The following is a 20,824-nucleotide window of genomic DNA, read 5'->3' on the forward strand; positions in this document are numbered from 1 at the left end:
ACAAACAAGGAACTGCACATAACTATATCTTCCTCAGATCAGCCTCTCCTCGACAATCTTGGAGAGGAGAGAAAATCAATGGCCCTTGCAGCATGCACAGAAGGTTAATAACGCTGGGCTCTGGCAGACCAGGTGGGAAGCAGGTTCCAAAGCTGAGGACCCCTCATGGACAGTACCCTGCCAGCAGCTCCTTCTCATTTATATTAAAGTAGCTCCAGCTCAAATATTTCTCTTCATCTCATTTGTTGTAGCATACCATAGGCACACAGGCAATCTCTCAGGTGACCAGCTCCCAAACCATTTAGTGCTTAATGAGTTAAAAAACCCAACATGTTGAAGTCCATCCGGATGCTTATTGCAAAACCAGTGCAGATCATGGAGTAGTAGGAGAACAAAAGGTTAGAAGTTTATAGAGATTCTTGCACTCAGAGGTTTGGACTATGTGACCATACTCTACAGTTTTATTATTATTATTCATGATAGTCCAGATTCTGCCTCCTTTCCTCATGTTGAGTACTACCCTGCAATCAGTGGAACTACTCACAGAGTAAGATACTATTCAATATAAATAAGTGTGGCAGGATTTGATTCTGTGTGGTGCAACTGCAGAGAGGAATTAAAATAGAGGAATGCTAGCTGCAGTATCTTATTACTGATATTATAGTCGTTCTGCAGTTAAACTCCCACTGACTCCTAGGATGTTTTTCGTTTATCTTTTTCTGAAATCAACAACAGCAACCACAGAAGCCTACCAGAAAAAATCACATTGTGAATTTCTTTGCTCAGTTCCAAGTGTCTTATGTGTTTTTCAAAATGCTGATGTATTTGGGAAGTGGCTGCAGTATTTTGCATAACTTCTATTGCAAAATACTGCAATACTTCCAAAAGAAAGTCGGAATGAGAGGGTAGTTATGACACAGAGGATACAAATTTAGGTTACAGCCAACTACTGTCAATATCACTGTATATAATCAGACCATGAGAAATGGGTTCTACATTGCACCAAGTGGCTTACCAGGAGGTTCCCCCAATGACCTCTGTGGTGCATAGTTTTATATTATTAAGTGTAACTTGGAAATAGAAGAAACCGATATTGATGGGATCTGTTCTTGATTTTGTACATCAACTCAGCCAGGAATGTTTTAAGGAAACCAAAACAACAATAAAAGTGAATTAAAGACCTAGCTGCAGGCCCAGATGACTATTATTGCCCCTATCAGGTTTTTCAGTATAATTCTGGCAGGTTAGTAACCTTACGTGGCATCATTAATGTTGCTCGGTTTGAATACGCAAACTATAAATGAGCCAGGCTTAACTGGAAAATTGTTTCAGACTGAAAATTGTTTAACTATGTAAACTGGCCTAATTGCTCTGGTTTAGCTACAGAAACCAGAAAGCAACTTTCTTGACCCTAGGGATTTAATAATTGTCTGAGAGGTGCTAATTGGCAGGTTTATTAATAGAGGCAATCTGAAAAGGCCCTGACAGGCCGAAGGAATAGCTCAATATAACCTACATTATAATACCACAGTACTAGATTTCATATGCTCAGCATATAGTTATTAAAAAAAAATCCTTCTGGGAAAGTGGTTTTGCACTATGATCTCTTTCTTAATCCTCTGGCATTTTATTAATATTTTAAAACTATTAACAAAGTAGCCTATGTTACAGCCTGTGAGCCTGAGATTTTGAAGTGATCCATGAAGGTGGATGCTCCCATCAGCGTAGAGTTCAGCTGTGTACACTCAAACAGATCCTTTTATAGGATTGGTGCCTAGAAGCCTATGCAATACATGAAAAACATTTATAACCACAAACTGAGAGTTTGTCTGCCTATCACTTGAAAAATACCAAATCAACTGAAACTAAAGTTAGTACAAATTGATACTATTAAAAAACCAAACCAACAAAAAACACACCTAAGGTGAGGACTTGAATTCCATGTTTCAGCCCAAAGTGAGTTTTTAGGAAAAGTTGGTTGTATCTTAGAGAAAACTGCATTCACAATGGATTGGAAGCAGATTCTAGACTAATAATAATAATAAAAACAGTAACAACAACAGTAACAACAATAATAATACTATCTTGGACTTTCATTCAAGGATCTCAAAACACTCTACAAAGATGGATATTATTCCCATTTTACAGATGGGGAAATTGAGGTGAGAAGTTAAATGTCTTGACCAAGGTGAGTGAGACTGCAGTAGAATCAGGAAGAGAAACATCCCAGAGAAACATCCCAAGCTCCTTCATCCCAGTCATCCACTCTAACCACTAGAATAGCAACATTTTCACAGTAATCAAACTTTAGGCAACTAAGTTTGTTTAAAGCAACAAAGAGTCCTGCAGCTCCTTGTAGACTAACAGAAGTACTGGAGCATAAGCTTTCGTGGGTGAATACCCACTTCGTCAAATGCATGTGGTGGAAATTTCCAGAGGCAGGTGTATCTAAACTGATTCTTGCCTGCATATTTATACCTGCCTCTGGAAATTTCCACCACATGCGTCTGACGAAGTGGGTATTCACCCACGAAAGCTTATGCTCCAATACTTCTTTAGTCTATAAGGTGCCACAGGACTCTTAGTCTGGATCCGTAAAAAGCGACCAACGCGGCTACCCCTCTGATACTTAAGTTTGTTTACATGACTGTACTTTTAAGTAATAGCAGTAACCTTCTTTAGAAAAAACTAAAGCTTTTAGAAAAGGGTTTTTTTAATGAAAAAATCCGTAATCTGTATGTTTAAATCATGTCGTGTCACAGGAAATTTAAAGCAAATAATAACAAACAAACAAGTAAAGTCTTCTAAAGGGTGTCCTTAGAAACAGGTAGAGGGAAAAGGGATTTCTGTTCTGATTTTTGAAAGGAGCCTTTTGGCATCTTTATGGATGGTTATTATCAGAATTACCTGCGGATGGCAGGTATCTTGAAGTTCAGCACAGTTCTACTGATCTGTGCATAGTGGCAGCCAATGATCGAAGGGCTGGCTATTTTCTGCTACTGATCCATTCACTTCTATGCTTTATACATGATAACGGACACCACGTGATGGTGACATTCTTCAGTGTTAATATTGAAACAGTAAATAAAACCAATTTTTATTATCTCAATACAGGGTTTGATGAGAAAAACTATTTAACAACAAATGTTTGTAAATGCTGCAAAAATCACAATTCTGTCCCAGTGTTTTTGTCAACAGTTCTGACTATCTTTTGGGAAAAGGAAAAGCAAACAATACAGCAATCAAAGCCAATGCTTTCCTCTAGATTCTCCTCAGATCCACTAAAACAAATTAAACATAGCCACTCAAAGTGCGCAGCTCTCATTTTGGATCTGTAAAAAAGCATGTTGCTGGTACATACTTCCTAGCAGGATACTCTATGGGCATGTGCTACATGGGAATACTCAGGAAATTTAAGCTAAACGAACTGAAGGTGTGAATTTAAAGCACCCAAACCCAGTCTGGATGCTGTCATTCAGAAGTAGAGTGGTCTTATGCCTGGTCTACACTGCAAGTTTATCTCAAATTTAGCAGTGTTCAATCGAATTAACCCTGCACCCATCCACACAACGAAGCCCTTTACTTCGATATAAAGGGCTCTTAAAATCGATTTCTGTACTCCTCCCCGACGAGGGGAGCAGCGCTGAAATTGACATTGCCATTTCGAATTAGGGTTAGTGTGGCCACAATTCGACGGTATTGGCCTCCGGGAGCTATCCCACAATGCACCATTGTGACCGCTCTGGACAGCAATCTGAACTCAGATGTTCAGGCCAGGTAGACAGGAAAAGCCCTGCGAACTTTTGAATTTCATTTCCTGTTTGCCCAGCGTGGAGCGCTGATCAGCACAGGTGACCATGCAGTCCCAGAATCAAAAAAGAGCTCCAGCATGGACCGTATGGGAGATATTGAATCTGATCTCTGTATGGGAAGATGAATCTGTTCTATCAGAACTGCGTTCCAAAAGATGAAATGCCAAAACATTTGAAAAAATCTCCAACGCCATGATGGACAGAGAACACAACAGGGACTCAACACAGTGCTGCGTGAAATTTAAGGAGCTGAGACAAGTGTACCAGAAAGCCACAGAATCAAATGGATGCTCACAGAAGGGAGGGGCGACTGACGACTGTAGCTATCCCACAGTTCCCACACTCTCCGAAAACCATTTGAATTCTGGGCTGAGCCCCCAAAGCCTGAAGGGTCAAAGACACTGTCAGGGTGGTTCAGGGTATATATCGTCAGCGTGCCCTCCCCCCCAGGTAAAGCAAAGGGAAAAAATAGTTTCTTGCCTTTTTTCAATGCCACCATATGTCTACTGGATGCTGCTGGCAGACGCGGTGCTGCAGCGCTACACAGCAGCATCTTCTTGTCTTGCCTTGCTGACGGTAGACAGTACAGTAGGACTGGTATCCGTCATCATCGTCCCGTGGGTGCTCCTGGCTGGCCTCAGTGAGGCCGGTCGGGGGTGCCTGGGCAAAAATGGGAATGACTCCAGGTCATTCTCTTCTTTAAGTTTTGTCTAATGGAGATTTAGTCCTGCCGGGAATATCATGGCAGCTGGAGGCTTCTGCCTCAGGCTGCTCTCCCAGTCAGCAGCACCGTGCGGTCGCACCTACCCTAGCCTACTCCTTGCTACCAGGACTCACAATCAGATACTTAGACCTCTACATTTTGCTGCAAATAAAAAAATTAAGCTGCCATTTAGAACTGTCCCCCAACATACATATCCTAGGACATTTTGTATTTTACCAGTCAACCAAAGGCCCACACACAAATGGAGATTCAGACCTGCCTGTGCTTCTATCCTAGTGCTTGTCACAGATTCCCATTTTCAGCTATAGGCTGAGCAAGGGCAGAATGGTGTTTCACTCTACTTTGTTGTAAGCCAACCACCCTCCCCTCCCCTCTTTGATCTCCGCTTGCAGAGGCAATAAAGTCAGTGTTGTTTCTTATTCCTGCATTATTTATTATTTCATCACACAAATGGGGGGACACTGCCACGGTAGCCCAGGAGGGGTGGGGGAGGAGGGAAGCAACGGGTGGGGTTGTTGCGGGGGCACCCTCTAGAATGGCATGCAGCTCATCATTTCTGCGAGATGTCTGGGGCTCTAACCCAGAGCGGCTGTTTGCCTCTCTGGTTCTTTAGTAGGCTTGCCTGATATTCTAGGCAGGACTGACTCACCATTAGACAAAACTTAAAGAAGAGAATGACCTGGGGAATCATTCTCATTTTTGTCCAGGTGCCCCCAACCGACCTCACCGAGCACCCATAACAGCAGCAGATGGTACAGTATGACTGGTAACCGTCTTTGTCAACTTGCAAAGCAGCAGACAGTACAGTAGGGCTGGTAACCGTCTTTCCTAACTTGCAAAAGGCAAGGGGATGCTGCTGTGTAGCACTGGAGTATCACATCTGTCAGCAGCATCCAGTAGACATACGATGACAGTGAAAAAAAGGCTGAATGGGCTCCATGGTTGCTGTGCAATGGCGTCTGCCTGGGCAATCCAGGGAAAAGGGCGCGAAATGATTATCTGCCGTTGCTTTCACGGAGGGAGGATCGATTGACAACATTTACCCATAACCACCCGTGACAAATTTTTGGCCCCACCAGGCATTGGGATCTCAACCCAGAATTCCAATGGGTGGGGGAGACTGCAGGAACTATGGAATAGCTATGGGATAGACACCCACAGTGCAACACTCCGGAAGTTGACGCTAGCCTCGATACATGGACGCACACCGCCGAATTAATGTGCTTAGTGTGGCTGCGTGCACTTGGCTTTATACAATCTGTTTCCAAAAATTGATTTCTGTAAAATCGGAATAATCCCGTAGTGTAGACATACCCTTAGTCTGCAAGTGGGAGTTCTACCAAAGCTCTGAAGCTTATAGCTATGGTAATACTCTAAGGGTATGGCTACACTGGAAACTTCAAAGCGCTGCTGCGGCAGAGCTTTGAAGTACGAGTGTGGTCGCGGCGCCAGCGCTGGGAGAGAGCTCTCCCAGCGCTGCATGTACTCCACATCCTCATGGGGTTTAGCTTGCAGCGCTGGGAGCCGCGCTCCCAGCACTGGGGCACTGTTCACACTGGTGCTTTACAGCGCTATATCTTGCAGCGCTCAGGGGAGTGTTTTTTTCACACCCCTGAGCGAGAAAGTTGCAGCGCTGTAAAGTGCCAGTGTAGCCAAGGCCTAAGTGCTAGTCTGTGGAAAAGGATTCTTTCTCTCAGGACCAGTAAAGATTTCCCCAGTATATAGCTTGGCTGTTTGGGCTAAGAATTAGAGAAAGCATTTAGCCCCCAGGAATATTAAAATCCATCAGTGTTGTTTCTTCTGAAAAGAACTAGATAAAAAGGTGTTTTCCTCTTGGTGCAGAGGGATTTCTCTTGAAACCCTGAGATCTTCTAATTTTTTTCTTTTGTTCAAACACTCACCCTTCCCATAGGAGTCTCACTTTCCCACTTATTAATTGTATAAGGGTGGTACACAAAGACCCAATCAGTACTGGGGCCCTGTTGTGCTAGGTTCTTTACAAACACACAGGTAAGTGCAATCCCTGACCCACACAGTTTACAATCTTTCTAAACCACACAGTATTTGGATATTTTCCACATCAGATTCTTGATTGCAGATGCAAAAACGCCTTTCAACAGGGTTGTGTTCCACTTCAGAAAAGTGACAGCTATTATCTAAAGCCCCAAATGAAGAATATATTTGGCTTTCACATTATGGAATTTCTAATAATCAAAGTTTGTACTTAAAATGACCACATCTCCTGTCATCAGCTGGGAACTAGTCTTAAAGAGACTTTTATTAGTAATGGGTTGGCTAATTTTCATCAGAAAACAGACTCTGGTTACATGTCCCTGGGTGCATTATGAATGTATGTTAAAACCAACAATTATTTAGATAGATAAGGAAATTAAAACAAATCTACTTACTTATTTTATTTCTTACTTCATTTACTTTTTCTCCTAGGGATTTTGCTTCAGCAAACCTAATGACAGAAAACAGAGTAACAGGTGGAGTTACTCAAAGCTACAGCTAGAGCTATTTGTTGAGAATAATTTTTATAACAAATCAAGATTGTATTTCTGTTTGCAAATTATCTGCAAACTCATTATTGTGAACGACTTGTTATCTGTAAGTAGCACTGGTCACATTTTTTTAGACGGAATAGATTTCCATTGGAAAAGGCAATTTTGTTCAACCTGAATGTGTCAATTTTGACAAAATTTTTGACCGAAAAAATTCTAAATTAATCATTATGACTTTCTTGTTTTGTTTTGATAGTGTCAAAAAGTTTCAATTAATTTTGTTTTGACTTTTATATTATATGAAAATATTACTTTTAATATTACATACAATTTTTAATATAGTAATATTACATGAAAGTCAAAACAAAATGAACTGAAACGTCAAACTGAACTGTTTTTACCTATTGAAACAACATGCTTTTTACTTTATCAAAACTAAATGATTTGATGGTCCCAAACTGAAATTTTGTGGCTTGTTTGTTTCATGAGAAGTTTTGAAATTGTAGCTTTTCATTTCAATTCAGAATAATTAAAAAAAACAAACCCAGAATGTCAGAATATCTTAGGGAACAGAAATTCCAATTTCTATTTACAAAGACTCACAGAATAGTTTGGATAAAAAATTTTCAGCTTCTGAGCTGTATGCAAACTACTCACATCACTATTCATTATTTGTGATGTGTAACTGGTCATCCAAGTCACATAGTAAGGCTCCTTAACAAAATTTTAGACAGGAGAATAAGAAATGATGAATAGTGGAAATTATTAATACTCATTTGTCCACAGATACCCTTCTTTGCATGCAAAAGCAGATATTTAAACAAAAATAACCCCATATTCCAAACATTTGTTGAACTGAAACCTTTCCATATGAAAGCTTTCAAACAGCAAATGAAAAGGAGCCTGGACATGGTGGAATTGACTCAATGACTTCAAAATTCAAATCAGTGTATGGAAATATTAATTTTGTAGCATTGAACGAGCTCTATGCATAGCTGGAAAAGAGGTTTTAAATATGTGACATTTTCCTCAGTTTATTTCATACTCTGTAGAGGCTTATAACTGATAAACACTCCTAAATTAAATACCTTTTCTTTCAAGCACATTTTTGTCCCTAATTTTCTTTTGCACTGTTCCAGTAATATGACATTTTCCTTTTACTTAATACTGCACATTTGTACTTTCCTTATACTGGCACAGATTGAGGTTTTATAGTCTTACCATCTTGGGATAGTGGTTTGACGGAAAAATTGACCTTGGTCAATACTTGGATGGGAGACCAAGGACAACCCAGCCAGCTGCAGGAAGTGGTGTCAGTGATTCAGTAAATGGCTTTTCCCTCTGTTTTTGTACTGAGCTAATTAACCCTCATGTTTCTAGGGAGTGTTGAAAAAGAAAAGTGAGGCTTTGACCACTTGTGATAATTAAAGATCCCAGGAAACTTTTTGCAAGAGCAGGGATGTTAACCCTGGTGGCCTAGCCAAGTTCGAGTTTTGGTAATAACATTCCTACTGCATGTTTCAATTATTTTTAACCTTAAGTCCTAAACTCTTGTGTGGTGTTTCTGTGTCTGCTTAAATTGTCACTTTATTCTATCATGAAGACGACTGCACTTCAGTGGCAGGTGATTGATTCCTGTGTGTGTAATATATATACAGCTATTTTGGGCCCTTCTGGATGTGAGATCATAATACAATGAATAACACTTTTAATGCTGTACATTTCCAAAGCACTGTACAAACATTAACTGAACAAACCCTATAACACCCTTTGGAAGAAGGTATTGGCACCCCAATTTTAAAGGTGGGGAAATTGAGGCACAGAGCAGTTACGTAACTTGCCCTAAGCCACACAACGAGTGTAGTGCAATTAATAAGTTCCTAGCAAATGTACAATGGTTGTAGTTTAAGTCATGTAAACAATGGTAAAATTAGTTGCTGGTTGGAGTGACAGGTGAATCTGTAGCTCATTGAGGCAGGGGATATCTTTTTGTTCTCTGTTTGTAATGCTTAGCACAATGGGTTTCTGGTCCACGACTAGGGTCTCTAGATAATTACCATTGTGACACAAACAAACAATTTCCTTATTTCTTATTTCATAAAAGATGACTGCAATGTTTAATTAATAACACTAACAATGTTTCTAAATTAACTAACTTGAAAACTTCCTTGTTATCCTCTAAGGATCACACCCTCATGGATTATTCAAAATAATCTTCAATGATTGGTTTCTGCAATCTGCAGTGGTTTCTGTTCAGCTGGAAATGTGAGGTAAGGCAGTATTCCTTTCTCAAAATACTAACAATTAGCACTCTCCGCAAACTTGCTTCATCTATATTCTTACAAGGTACCCATCACCATGGTATCTGAGAACCTTCCAAAAACAGCAGCCAAAAGATAGGATCCAATAAGTGGACTAAATTTCTCCAACTTCCCTAGGAGGCTGCTAGAATTTTCCTCCCCCTGCTACCTTTGCCCTTTCTGTTAAACAGGTTGCAGTATCCCAGGCTATTTGTGCTATTACTGCATCAGCTGACAGAATCACTAGCCTGCCAGTATGTAACTCAGTAATTTGTAAAGCTATTTAGTGTACATGGTATACAAAATACACTTTGTAACACCAAATTTATTCTATTTTAATGGTAAAGGAAATTAACTCTATATACAATGGCAACAGTTGGTACCTGAGGGATCTGAGGTATATTACCAGAAAACTCCACCATAATAACTGAAGGAAATAAATACCAGAGGGGTGATATGTTGTATCAAGGTTCTTGTGGTGGGGCAGTAGCCTTGTTGCGAAATTTTGAATGGTTACTTAGATGTGTATAGTCATTCCTTGCAGGGTTTGGAGGCAAAACTACTGTACTTGACAGCAAATGGAGCTTTCTGCTGATCTGGATGAGCCAAGCTCTAGCAGAACTTGCTGGGGAAACCCACAAGTTGTATTTCTGTCTAGCTCAAACAGCGGTGGCGTAGAGTTAAGAAATATTGCTTTCCCACTAGGGAGATGTGGTTTGGGTAACTGCCCCATCTTAATTAGTCAGTCTCCCCCTCAGACTAGGTATTTTGGACCACCACATTCACATTTGCTCATGCTCACTTACTGTTAAAGCTGAATTCAGCATGGATAAGTAGCCTCTACAAAAAGGTTCCTTGATACTTGCTATTTATGACACAAGTAGGGAGAAGCCTTAGAAACATTCATTTGCCATCTTTTGTTTTTACAAGCTACTGTATTTCCATGAGTATTGACTTAATATAGTCACAGGGATCTCCTGCAGTCTGGGCAGAGATCTAAAGAGAAACCTCCAAATGGCCTCTTTCTCTTTTTCCTCTCAACCCTTGGGCCAAATCCTGAGTTCCTTACTCACAGTTTCGCAGGCAGTACTCAGGTAAAACGCCTATGATTGCGTAAAACCAAAACAAACATTTCTGGGTTCAACCTGCTCACTCAATTATAGGAAAAGGTGTAGTTTCTGATACTTTTCCAAGAAGAAAACTAGCATAAGAGTGCTCTCAAGGGAGACTGATCATCAGTATGTGAACATTAATGCTTCTAGACAGTTAAGCAACTGTATTCGTACAGTCCATAGGACATTCAGATGTAGCCTGAGTGACTCTGTAGTTCTCTCAAGAAGACTGTTGTTGCTGAGACACGGATTTTACTTGCCATCATAAGTAAAACTCATAGGGTGAAATCCTTGTCCCATTGAAATGAATGAGAGTTTGGCCACTGACTTCAATGGTGCAAAGATTTCATCCTTAAAATGCAAATATGACATATCCAAAATATTTTTTTTTGAAATATAAGTCTCTGTTTATTCAATCAGCATAAAAGCTGACTTTCTTAGAGGCCATCAAATGGGAGAACCAACATCAGTTTAGCACTCATTTATTACAGACTATTAGGTGGCACAGCTTGATTCCATTAAGGATTATTGCAGACTCAATCACCATGGGCCAAATTCATCCCTTGGTAACTACTGACCACAACAGTTAAACCAGGAGTGAATTGGACACTCTGGTATCAAAGTGTATTAACAAAAACTTGTGAGTAGAAGAGAAAAAGCAAAAATGGCCTAAGCTGGCAGGTTGGACAGTTGAGACTTAAAGAGGAAAATAAGTGGAAAATCTAATGTAGGAGAACAAAGAAACTGAGAGCTTGTCTACATAGTGCGTTTCAAATGGGACCACCAGCAGGGTCCATACAGGCCAGACAGTGCACGGCACGCTGGTGTGTGCTAGAATTTACACCTCTGTGGCACATATTAATGCACCATGTGGACAAGCCTTCAGACCAGCTTTACATTACACGTCTACGTTATAGTGAGATCTTGTAATTGGAAACATAAACTGGGGCTGGGTTTAGAATATCTGGTGCAGCATGGGAGGCTAGATTGTAGTGGCTCGACTGGGACAAGTTTTCACACACGTTTCACTGGAAAATGAGATTTAAGATTAATCTTCACTTCACGGAACGAATGCTAAGAGAAGCCTCTCCTCTCCTCTCCTCTCCTCTCCTCAATGCAGGCACAGACATATTAAGCTTTTTGGAGATCTAGTATAGAAAGTCAAAGGCCCGGAACTCTGCCTCTGTGTGATTACAAATATAGGCATTTAGGCAGTGCCAGTGGGCAGCAGCACCATGTTTCACTGTAGAGGACAGAAATGAATAGCAACTGTTTTGTGCCAGATGCATACATGTCTGCAGGAGTGGCCCTTCTACCTCATGAGGCCACTTGTTTAGTGTTCTCCAAGGCCAGCTGAAGTAAAGGGGCAGCTAAAGTCTATTGAGACGAAGAAACTCTACATTTTGTTTCTCACTTGAGCAATGACTCATTCACTGTATGACCATCATCAAGAAACTAATCCTTAATGTACCTCAGTTACCCCATCTGTAAAAAATGGGGACAGAAATATTGACACATCTTTGGAAAGTGCTTTGTGGCTTACAGATAAAAAGCATTATTTACAAAGTTTAAAATACATATTTCTCTTATGCACATTGTTTTAAAGGAACACCTGCTGTCTTTTTTTCCCCAATTTTTATTTTAAATCAAATTTAATTCAAGATTTTTATTATAGTTCAGTTATACAAAGGCATCTACAGAAAGCATCTATATAGCTGGCTTCTAGTGCTCAAGACATCTGAATTGTTATAGTTGTTAGCATTACAGTCAAGCTTTCAATTTTATGTTAAACTCACAACCAACACAAACAATATAACTAACATGGAAATAAAAAGAAAAGAAAATTCACCCAAAGTAAGGTAAAAGAGGGGAAAAACCAAGGGAAAAAACAGAAGAAAAGAGAAATTAAAATATAAGTAAATTGAATCAAATGCTGTCATGATATGATAGAAGTGGTTAAGCTACTGTACACAAAAATATTAGCACGAGAGGCTTGCATATACGGGAAAGGTATGGTAACCTTTAAATATGTGTTGCGCATAAGCTCTTCACTGTGCAATTTGCAACTGGTGGTTCAGCAGCTGCATTCCAAATTACAGACTTGAAATGAATCCATTTTTAACAAACATCATAAACTTTGAGTTGCAAATCTCCTTTGCTAAAGTCCATTGCAAAATTTGAATGTGGTACTAAGCTTTGTGGTTTGGGCCCATCTCTACTATATATTCCGAATATAAAAGGAAATATGCATTTTCCTTCACAATGCTTTGTGTCAGAGAAATTGATAAAAACATGCATTAAGTCCAAGAAATGATGGCCCTGATTCACCACTGTGCTACTCCAATTTTATGTTGATGTAATGCCACTGAAATCTTTATTTATAAACTGTTTTATCAGTTCTTGAAAGGAATGTAAGAAATGATCGCATTAAGTTACTCGTGAATCATTTGATCTATTAATCATCAGAATATAGACATTTCTAAACAGGGTAGTTCAATATGTATACTTTACAATTGCAAATAAATACTTATCTACTTCTTACACTCCCATCATCTTGGTATCTGGGTGTCAGAGAATGGAAGATGTAGACATAAGAAATGAAGTTATGCAGTTCAGAGAAGATGAACACAAGGGCGGCTCCAGGCACCAGCACTCCAAGCGCGTGCCTGGGGCAGCAAGCCACAGGGGGCGCTCTGCCAGTCGCCGCTAGGGCGGCAGGCAGGGTGCCTTCGGCGGATTGCCTGCGGAGGGTCCACTGGTCCTGCGGCTTCGGTGGACCTCTTGCAGGCGTCCTTATAATCTAGCCCAGGGGTCGGCAACCTACGGCATGTGTGTCACCTTTGGCATGCAAGCCGATTTTGCCTGGCACGTGGCTGCCAGTCTGGGTCCCGGTCACCGGCCCCACTCAGCGCGCAGCCGGCTGAGTGAATGGAACCCGAGGCCGGCAGGAGGCTGAGCAGGGCCAGCGGCTGGGACCCCAGACCAGTGGCAGGTGCGCCCCCGGCTCCCCACTCACTGCGCTCGGGTTCTGCGGCTCCCGGGAGTATGAACCGCCAGGGCGTGGGGCCCTGAGCCTGCTGCAGGAGGAGCGGCAGCAGTGACTCACACTCCCGGGAGCCGCAAAGCCCGAGCGCGGAGATGGGGGAACCGGTGGGGCACACGGGGATTGCCACCCTCATGTATCCACTGCAGGAGCCCCCCAGGGGTGGCACTGGGCCACAGCCCAGGCAGGCATGCCCCCTGGTTCCGCACTCACCGCGCTTGGGTTCTGCCGCTCCCAGAGGTGTGAGCCACTGCTGCCGCTGTCCCTCTGCAGCTCCCCCCCTCCCACTGCCTCAGTGCTATACCTGGAGTTTTGCCTCCAAATGGAGCCAGCGTCTGACTGGCATGGGCATGGTAAGGGGAGTCCCAAGGTGCAGTCAGGGAGGAGGGGGAGGGTTGGATGAGCCAGGAGTTCTGGGGGAGCCTTTGCAGGGCTGCTGCCCCCCCGCACCAAGCCTCCATCCGTTCCTTGAAGTGAAGATTAATCTTAAATCTCATTTTCCAGTGAAACGTGTGTGAAAACTTGTCCCAGTCAAGTCACTACAATCTAGCCTCCCATGCTGCACCAGACATTCTAAACCCAGACCCAGTTTATGTTTCCAATTACAAGTTCTCACTGTAACGTGGAAGTGTAATGTAAAGCTGGTCTGAAGGCTTGTCCACATGGTGCATTAACATGTGCCACAGAGGTGTAAATTCTAGTGCACACCAGTGTGCCATGCACTGTCTGGCCTGTATGGACACTGGGTGGGATGGGGAGGGCTCGCGGGGGGACTGTGCACCCTCCAGGGGAGTTCAGGGGGTGAGGAGGGGGGAACCTGGTCTGGGGAGCAGCCCCTGTGGATGGCTGGCCCTTGAGGTCTATAAAGGCTTGTTGGGATTTGCCCCTCAATGAACTGATGTGCAAGGGAGTGTGTGTGTGCAAGGTGGAAGTGTCGCCTACGGCTCAAAATATACTTGCACCAGCTCTGCCCCAGGGGGTGCGTGCACCCCAGGTTAAGAACCACTGCACTAAATTGATAAGATCTGCATTTTAATTTAATTTTAAATGAAGCTTCTTAAACATTTTTAAAAACTTGTTAACTTTATATACAACAATAGTTTATAGACTTATAGAGAGAGACCTTCTAAAAACGTTAAACTGTATTACTGGCATGCAAAACCTTAAATTAGACTGAATAAATGAAGACTTGGCACACCACTTCTGAAAGGCTGCCGACTCTTGATCTAGTCTACTCAGGTTCTTATATAATGCCCCCAAGCACCTGATGGGCAATAAATCTTTCCCACAGGCACAGCTTGCTGCTGCCCCAAGTTTAAGTTTGAAGCTTGAAACATGGTTCACAAGAGTCATTGAGAGCCCTTAGAGCCCTGGCTGTAGCTCAATGTGACACTCACTCACCTCTTTTTAAGAAGCTGTTTGTTGTCCTCAATGGTTATGCTGTCCACATAATCCCTCTTGAAAATTTCGAAAGCCTCCTGACGTCCAAGTGACATTTCTCCTCCTGATCCTGCCCACAAAATAAATCAGAACAGGCTCAGTGGCAGCAGAAGAAAGTTCACCTTTGCTTTATTACTGTTGCAGACAAATATTACAGCAAGCCAGCATACAAGTCCTTTAGCAATCAGCAGTCACTAAGATAAAGACTCCAGCCTGGTACACTAATAAAATAATACCAACAGGATCTTATAAGAGGGATAAGGAAAAATCCCAGGTTTATTGTAAATACAGAGAAAGAGACAGAAATCAGGATATGTAGTTTAATATTATTTCACTACTATTCCTTATTCATTCACATACTCATTCATACAAGTTCTGCAGTTGTTATAATTACCAGCTTAGATGTTGCTCGTGGCAGAGTACTGGCCAGGTAGCCTACACATGAGGAGGGGAGCAGAGTCCTTGTCAGATATGCATCTGACGCTCCTGGAGGATGGTTGCAGAACCGGACTCCAAGTTCCTTAGTTTTTGGTTCTGTTCTTATAGGATTTTGTCCTTATACAAGCCTATGGAAATTGCTTCATCCTGCTGATGTTTGTTTGAGGTGATTATCAAAAGCAGGTGGCACATCCCTGATGACTGAATGTCTGAGGCCTTGGCTACACTGGCATTTTACAGCGCTGCAACTTTCTCACTCAGGGGTGTGAAAAAACACCCCCCTGAGCGCAGCAAGTTACAGCGTTACAGAGCTGTAAAGCGCCAGTGTAAACAGTGCCCCAGCGCTGTAAGCTAATCCCCAGCACTGTAAGCTCCCAGCGCTGGCGCTGCGAGCACACTCGCACTTCAAAGCGCTGCCACGGGAGCGCTCCCGCAGCAGCGCTTTGGAGTTTCGAGTGTAGCCAAGCCCTGAGTGTTATCTCGTTCTCTGGAGTCTTCAGCTCTCCATGTTGCGGGAGGAGGGGCACTTGGGTGGATTCCAATTTCAGTTTGTCCTCCAGGGGTCATCTGGTTGTTCCCACTTGACACCTTCTTCCTGAGATGGATACTGCATTCCTAGGCTGGCACCTCCCTGATCATTCATGTAAACCAAGCATTCATTCACATACATTCCTTTTTAATCACATTAACATACATAGCAAACAAGTTAAAAGCTGTGTTCTGTTTGGAAGAACAATTACAGTTCTTTTTGAGAACAGACTTTCTGTCTCAAGATGTGTTAACACAATTAGCAGTTTGGTCTTGCATGTTTCTTATAGAGAGGGAGAGATACAGAAACAGAAAAACGAGAGGCCTAAGCTGTGGGGAGTTCAACTGAATTCAGTTTTACCCCTTGTCTCTTTTGGCCTCAGACTGGTTATACACATAAAGTGTATGTAAAACCATAAAGTGTATGGTACACAAATTCCCTGATATGGTCCAACAGGCTTCCACTAAGAGGAAAAGGCATTTTTGGGAGCAGGCAAATTTTTTACTGATAGATTTCACTGGTTCACTGGGCATCTTCAAACCTGAATTCTTAATTTTTCAAAATAACTTTAATGCTTCCTTAAATAAAACCAGAGTTAAAAAAAAATCTAAGCATGGCAAACAATGGCAAGTGAAAACATTAGTGTTTTCATAATGGCAAATTGCACATTTTTCTGTATTCCTCTTTCATTCCCCATTGCTGGTTTCCAGTTACCATCACTATGCAATGCCACAGAGCATGTTATATCACATTTTAGCCCAAAGACCACACACTGAATATTTTCAGTTCACACGTGGAGAGAGACTTTGGGCTTTGTTTAACCGTGCATAAATGTTAACTTCCTCCAGTGACAGGTCAGGTACTGAACACACAGAAATGGGCTGAATCCTGCACAGCACAGTTGCACTGTTGAGTAAATAAGTGTAAGGGGAAAAGAGAGGAGGACACAAAACATCAGAACACTATGCATGATAGGGTGATGCCTTGTTTCTACAGACATGCCCATTCTCTGCCTTTGCTCTAACACTTTGTACCCCCTTTTTGTGAATGTCCTATGCTTTTATGAATAAGAAAGCAGGAATACAAGGGGGTTGAGACTTGCTACACTACTTGCCACACAGTACTTGCCCCTATGCATAGCCTCCAATCATACCTGTATCTGAATACAATAACTGTCCTCCCCTGTCTTTCCATCAGAGGGATCAATATGAATTTAGCCTCCAAAGTTGATTTCTTTATCACCAATATGGAAAAGTCTCATTTATGACACCTGCAATCTCACTTTCTATAGTGCAAATGTGCCCAGCTATTACTCATTAGCTCTCAGTGCTAATTGGCCCACAGCTCCCTATAAGCAGTTACTGAGCTTGGTATCACCTATTTACATAGAAATTCAAAGTTTTAAGGTGATTCCAAGCTGACAGAATTATCTTATGTTTACTTATGTGTCAATAAATACTGATGAAGACAGGGTGAGATTCCCCAGGAAGTGCATGAGAACTGTCCAGGGAATGGAGGTGAAGTGGAGAGGATGGAATCTAGCACCCACACTATGGGAAAGGCACAGATTAGCTAAGCAGTCTCTACATAGCTACTAATCAATCCTCTAGGTGTGAACAGGGGCTACAAGACGTATACATTCCCTATGGGGAGGTCTGTAGCCACTTGATACTCTTCACTTGTGTCTTTTCTCTGGCCCATCCTCAATTGCTCCTCCTTAGTGGGTCATACAGAGCTAGCACGAAGTCCAACTCTATTACATATAGAAGATGTGGAGCCTTCTGGAATGCTTGCTCCAAACACCATCCACTGAAGTATGAAAGTTCTGCTGCACAGCAGTCTTCCAGAACACCCATGCTACTGGGTTAACATCACCTGTTATATATACACATGCAAAATATCATGGCTGCATGCTTTGTTAGTGACTTTGATTTAAATGTAAGGGAGAGGGATATCAGTGAAACTTAAGTCTGAACAGACCTTGAGACAAGCTGAATTAAGTGTATTTGAACCCAGCCCAGCTTGTATGGAAAACCTTTGAATTAAAAGTACCTGGCCTTTATTCTGATACCCCTTATCGTGCTATGTATGCCTTATTCCATGATTACTGCCTGCAGACCGAGGCACTAATCAGCATGAGAGAAGGTTAACAGCATCTACCTCTCAGTGATAAACAACTGTGACTAGAGTGACCAAATGTCCTGATTTTAGAGACAGTCCTGATATTTGGGGCTTTGTCTTATAAAGATGCCTATTGCTCTCCGTCCTGATTTTGCACACTTCCTGTCTGGTCCCCCTAACCGGGAAAACAAACAAAAAAATAAAATTTTAACTAAAAGTATATTCCAAAATATTGTCCTTAGTTTTAACCAACATTAACAGCACATCTGCTGCTAATTTAATAATTCGCCTTGAAAAAATAGCTCCAGAAGGAACGTCTGAATGGCAAAGCATGCACAAATGCACCACCTTTTTCCAAATAGAGAAGTTAAAATGGAGAGACTCAGTGCAATCTACACAGCTGTACAGCCCAAGTGAGCAGAAGAGGGTATGAAAGGATATTTTGTATGATAGTGACCTGAAATGATTGTTCTTTCATATCTGCCTTGAAGCAGCAGTTTAGTTTTACAAGTGGGATTTTATATCATTTTCTTCCCATCAACGGCACTAAATCTAACGTGCAACCTGAACTGGATGCTAGATTCACTGTTTTGTGGGGGTTTTTTTGCAGAGCTTCAATGTGCTTGAGTTAGCGGCAGCAAGCCTCCATGACATTCACAGCTGAGTCCAAGAAAAACAATGCCACACCCTTATTGTTGGGTAGTGCTGCAACCTAAGGACCTCAGTCCCTCTTGGAACAGCCCCATCATTGCTCCGGATTGTATACCCACCCCATCACTGTCAAACTCACATGAAAAGAATCAGCATGCTCATCTGGACTCTTAAACAGAGCTGATTAGCAGGAAAACTGTCTTGCCAGACAATCCCTTTTATATGTTTTATAAATGTTTTAGATTTCAGGAATGGGAAAATGGAAGCTTTCTGATCTGTGGTTTCCCCTCAAATTAACAATCAATGTAGAGAAGAGTGTAGAGGTGGCTTTGGAAGACAACATTATTTTAATAATTATTGGTTCTGTCTGGTAGAAATTTAACAGTTAAAAATAAAGATCATCTGCTAATTATTTTCATCTATTACATTCAGGAACAGCAGATCTTATACAGCTGCGTAAAGCACAGAGAAAATTAATTGCCCACGATTCTTGGGAAGATCAAACTTTCTGGTTTATTGATTATTCTGCCATAATAAAATAGAGAAATATACGCAAGAGTAAATAATTGTATTCTGAAAATGGTGTCCAAAGAGAACTATTAGGAGATGGGAAAAGACATTAAGGCTTGGAAAGAAAAACTAGGAGCGTAGGAAATAAATGTGTAGACATAATGCAAGCAGAAGACAGTCTGCAGAAGAATGCTGGGGCCTGAGGAGAATGATGGAAAGATTTTGGGAGGCAGGGAAGTGAGGGAAATATAGCAGAGTCCGCAGAAGAAATCAGGAAACTGCAAAGAACATGGGGAGCTTGATGGAGTGGTAGCAAGATATTATTCCCTCATGGATGAGCTTTTGTTCCATTCAGTAATGAAGATGAATATGGTTTGCAAGTGGACTCCTTCTGCCACTCCTGATTCTGTGCCTTCTTCCATGCTACCTATGATACTCGGAATGAACTTCAATTTCACTAAGCAGTCTCTCACTCTACTTTCACCTCCATGAGGAAAAGAACACGATCATTGCTGGTATTGTATCTGTACGATCCCTGTTTGAGCTTGCAGACTGCATAAGGCATTGCTTTCTGTTCTGTAGATTTTTTCCTGATGTAAAGTGGTATGTACAGCTATAGCACTATGTTTGCAATATTGTTGTAGCCATGTTGGTTCCATGATATTAAAGAGACAAGGTTAGTGAGGTAATATTTTTTATTGGACCAACTTCTGTTGGCAAAAAAGACAAGCTTTTGAGCTACAAAGAGGTTAGTGTAGCTCATAAGCTTGTTTCTTTTACCAAGAGAAGTTAATCCAATAAAAGATATTCCCTCACCCACCTTGTCTCTCCATAGCACTATGCATAATAACAATACTAATAAAAACATAATTGGGAGAAAAAGCAGTCCGTAATAGTAAGCTATTGCTGATAAGTTAACTAAACTGCTCAGTTGTAACTACTGACGATGTGGAAAGCAATTTCTTTTACTGTTGCTAGGCCAGTTATTCTCAACTTTTTTTCATACTGTGACCTCATATTTTCCCTCATAACTATAAAGAAAGGGAGGGTGGTCACAACCCACAGGTTGAGAATCTCTGTACCTATGTTGCTCAAGTCATTACAATGCCAATGGGAGTTATGCAATGAAAGCACCAAAAGCCAGGGTTGAGATTATCCCACAAGGGTCTAAAATTTTCCCTTAGATACATCCATGTCATTCCTCTGAGAAGGCTCCATTGACTAAGGACAGAATTTGGTTCAATGTGTTTTTACATAAACTATCAACACTAATTTGTATGGTTTAGACTTGATGTTTTACACTTGGAGATGGGCCTCAGCCTTATATCTGAGGTTCACGGCTCAAACATATTTTTATTAGCCACAGTATCATAAATTCCTCTGAACTTTGGGGAAGTTTAGACTTGGTCCAGATTTCAAATTCTCAAGATTGGGGGTGTATGAGTCCAGGGTTTTGGTTCTGCTCATTACTGTTCCAGATCTGGAATTTGGATTTGGGGTGTTGGTTCTGGTCCACCTCCATTTCTGATGCAATCTAATTACATGTTTGGTACATAAATACAAATTCTTTCAGCCAAAGGGGTTCCCCTCCTTAAGAGTGCAACATGAAACAAGAACTGAAATGAGGAAGAACTGAAAAG

At 41.6% G+C, this 20,824-nt stretch overlaps 1 protein-coding gene across 6 annotated transcripts in view; it reads right to left on the reverse strand.

The window, feature by feature from the left end:
- The window catches only part of KIF6 (kinesin family member 6), a 307,218-nt gene that overhangs the window by 72,402 nt on the left and 213,992 nt on the right, over window positions 1-20,824 (reverse strand). For all 6 annotated transcript variants that reach the window (XM_030557284.1, XM_030557282.1, XM_030557281.1 and 3 more), the window contains 2 exons: window positions 14,897-15,005; window positions 6,945-7,000 (listed from right to left, as the gene is read on the reverse strand). In XM_030557284.1, coding sequence (XP_030413144.1) covers window positions 6,945-7,000; window positions 14,897-15,005 — 165 coding nt within the window. The remainder of the gene's footprint in view (window positions 1-6,944; window positions 7,001-14,896; window positions 15,006-20,824) is intronic.

This window comes from Gopherus evgoodei, chromosome 3 (assembly GCF_007399415.2).
Source record: "Gopherus evgoodei ecotype Sinaloan lineage chromosome 3, rGopEvg1_v1.p, whole genome shotgun sequence".
Taxonomy (NCBI): Eukaryota; Metazoa; Chordata; order Testudines; family Testudinidae; genus Gopherus; species Gopherus evgoodei.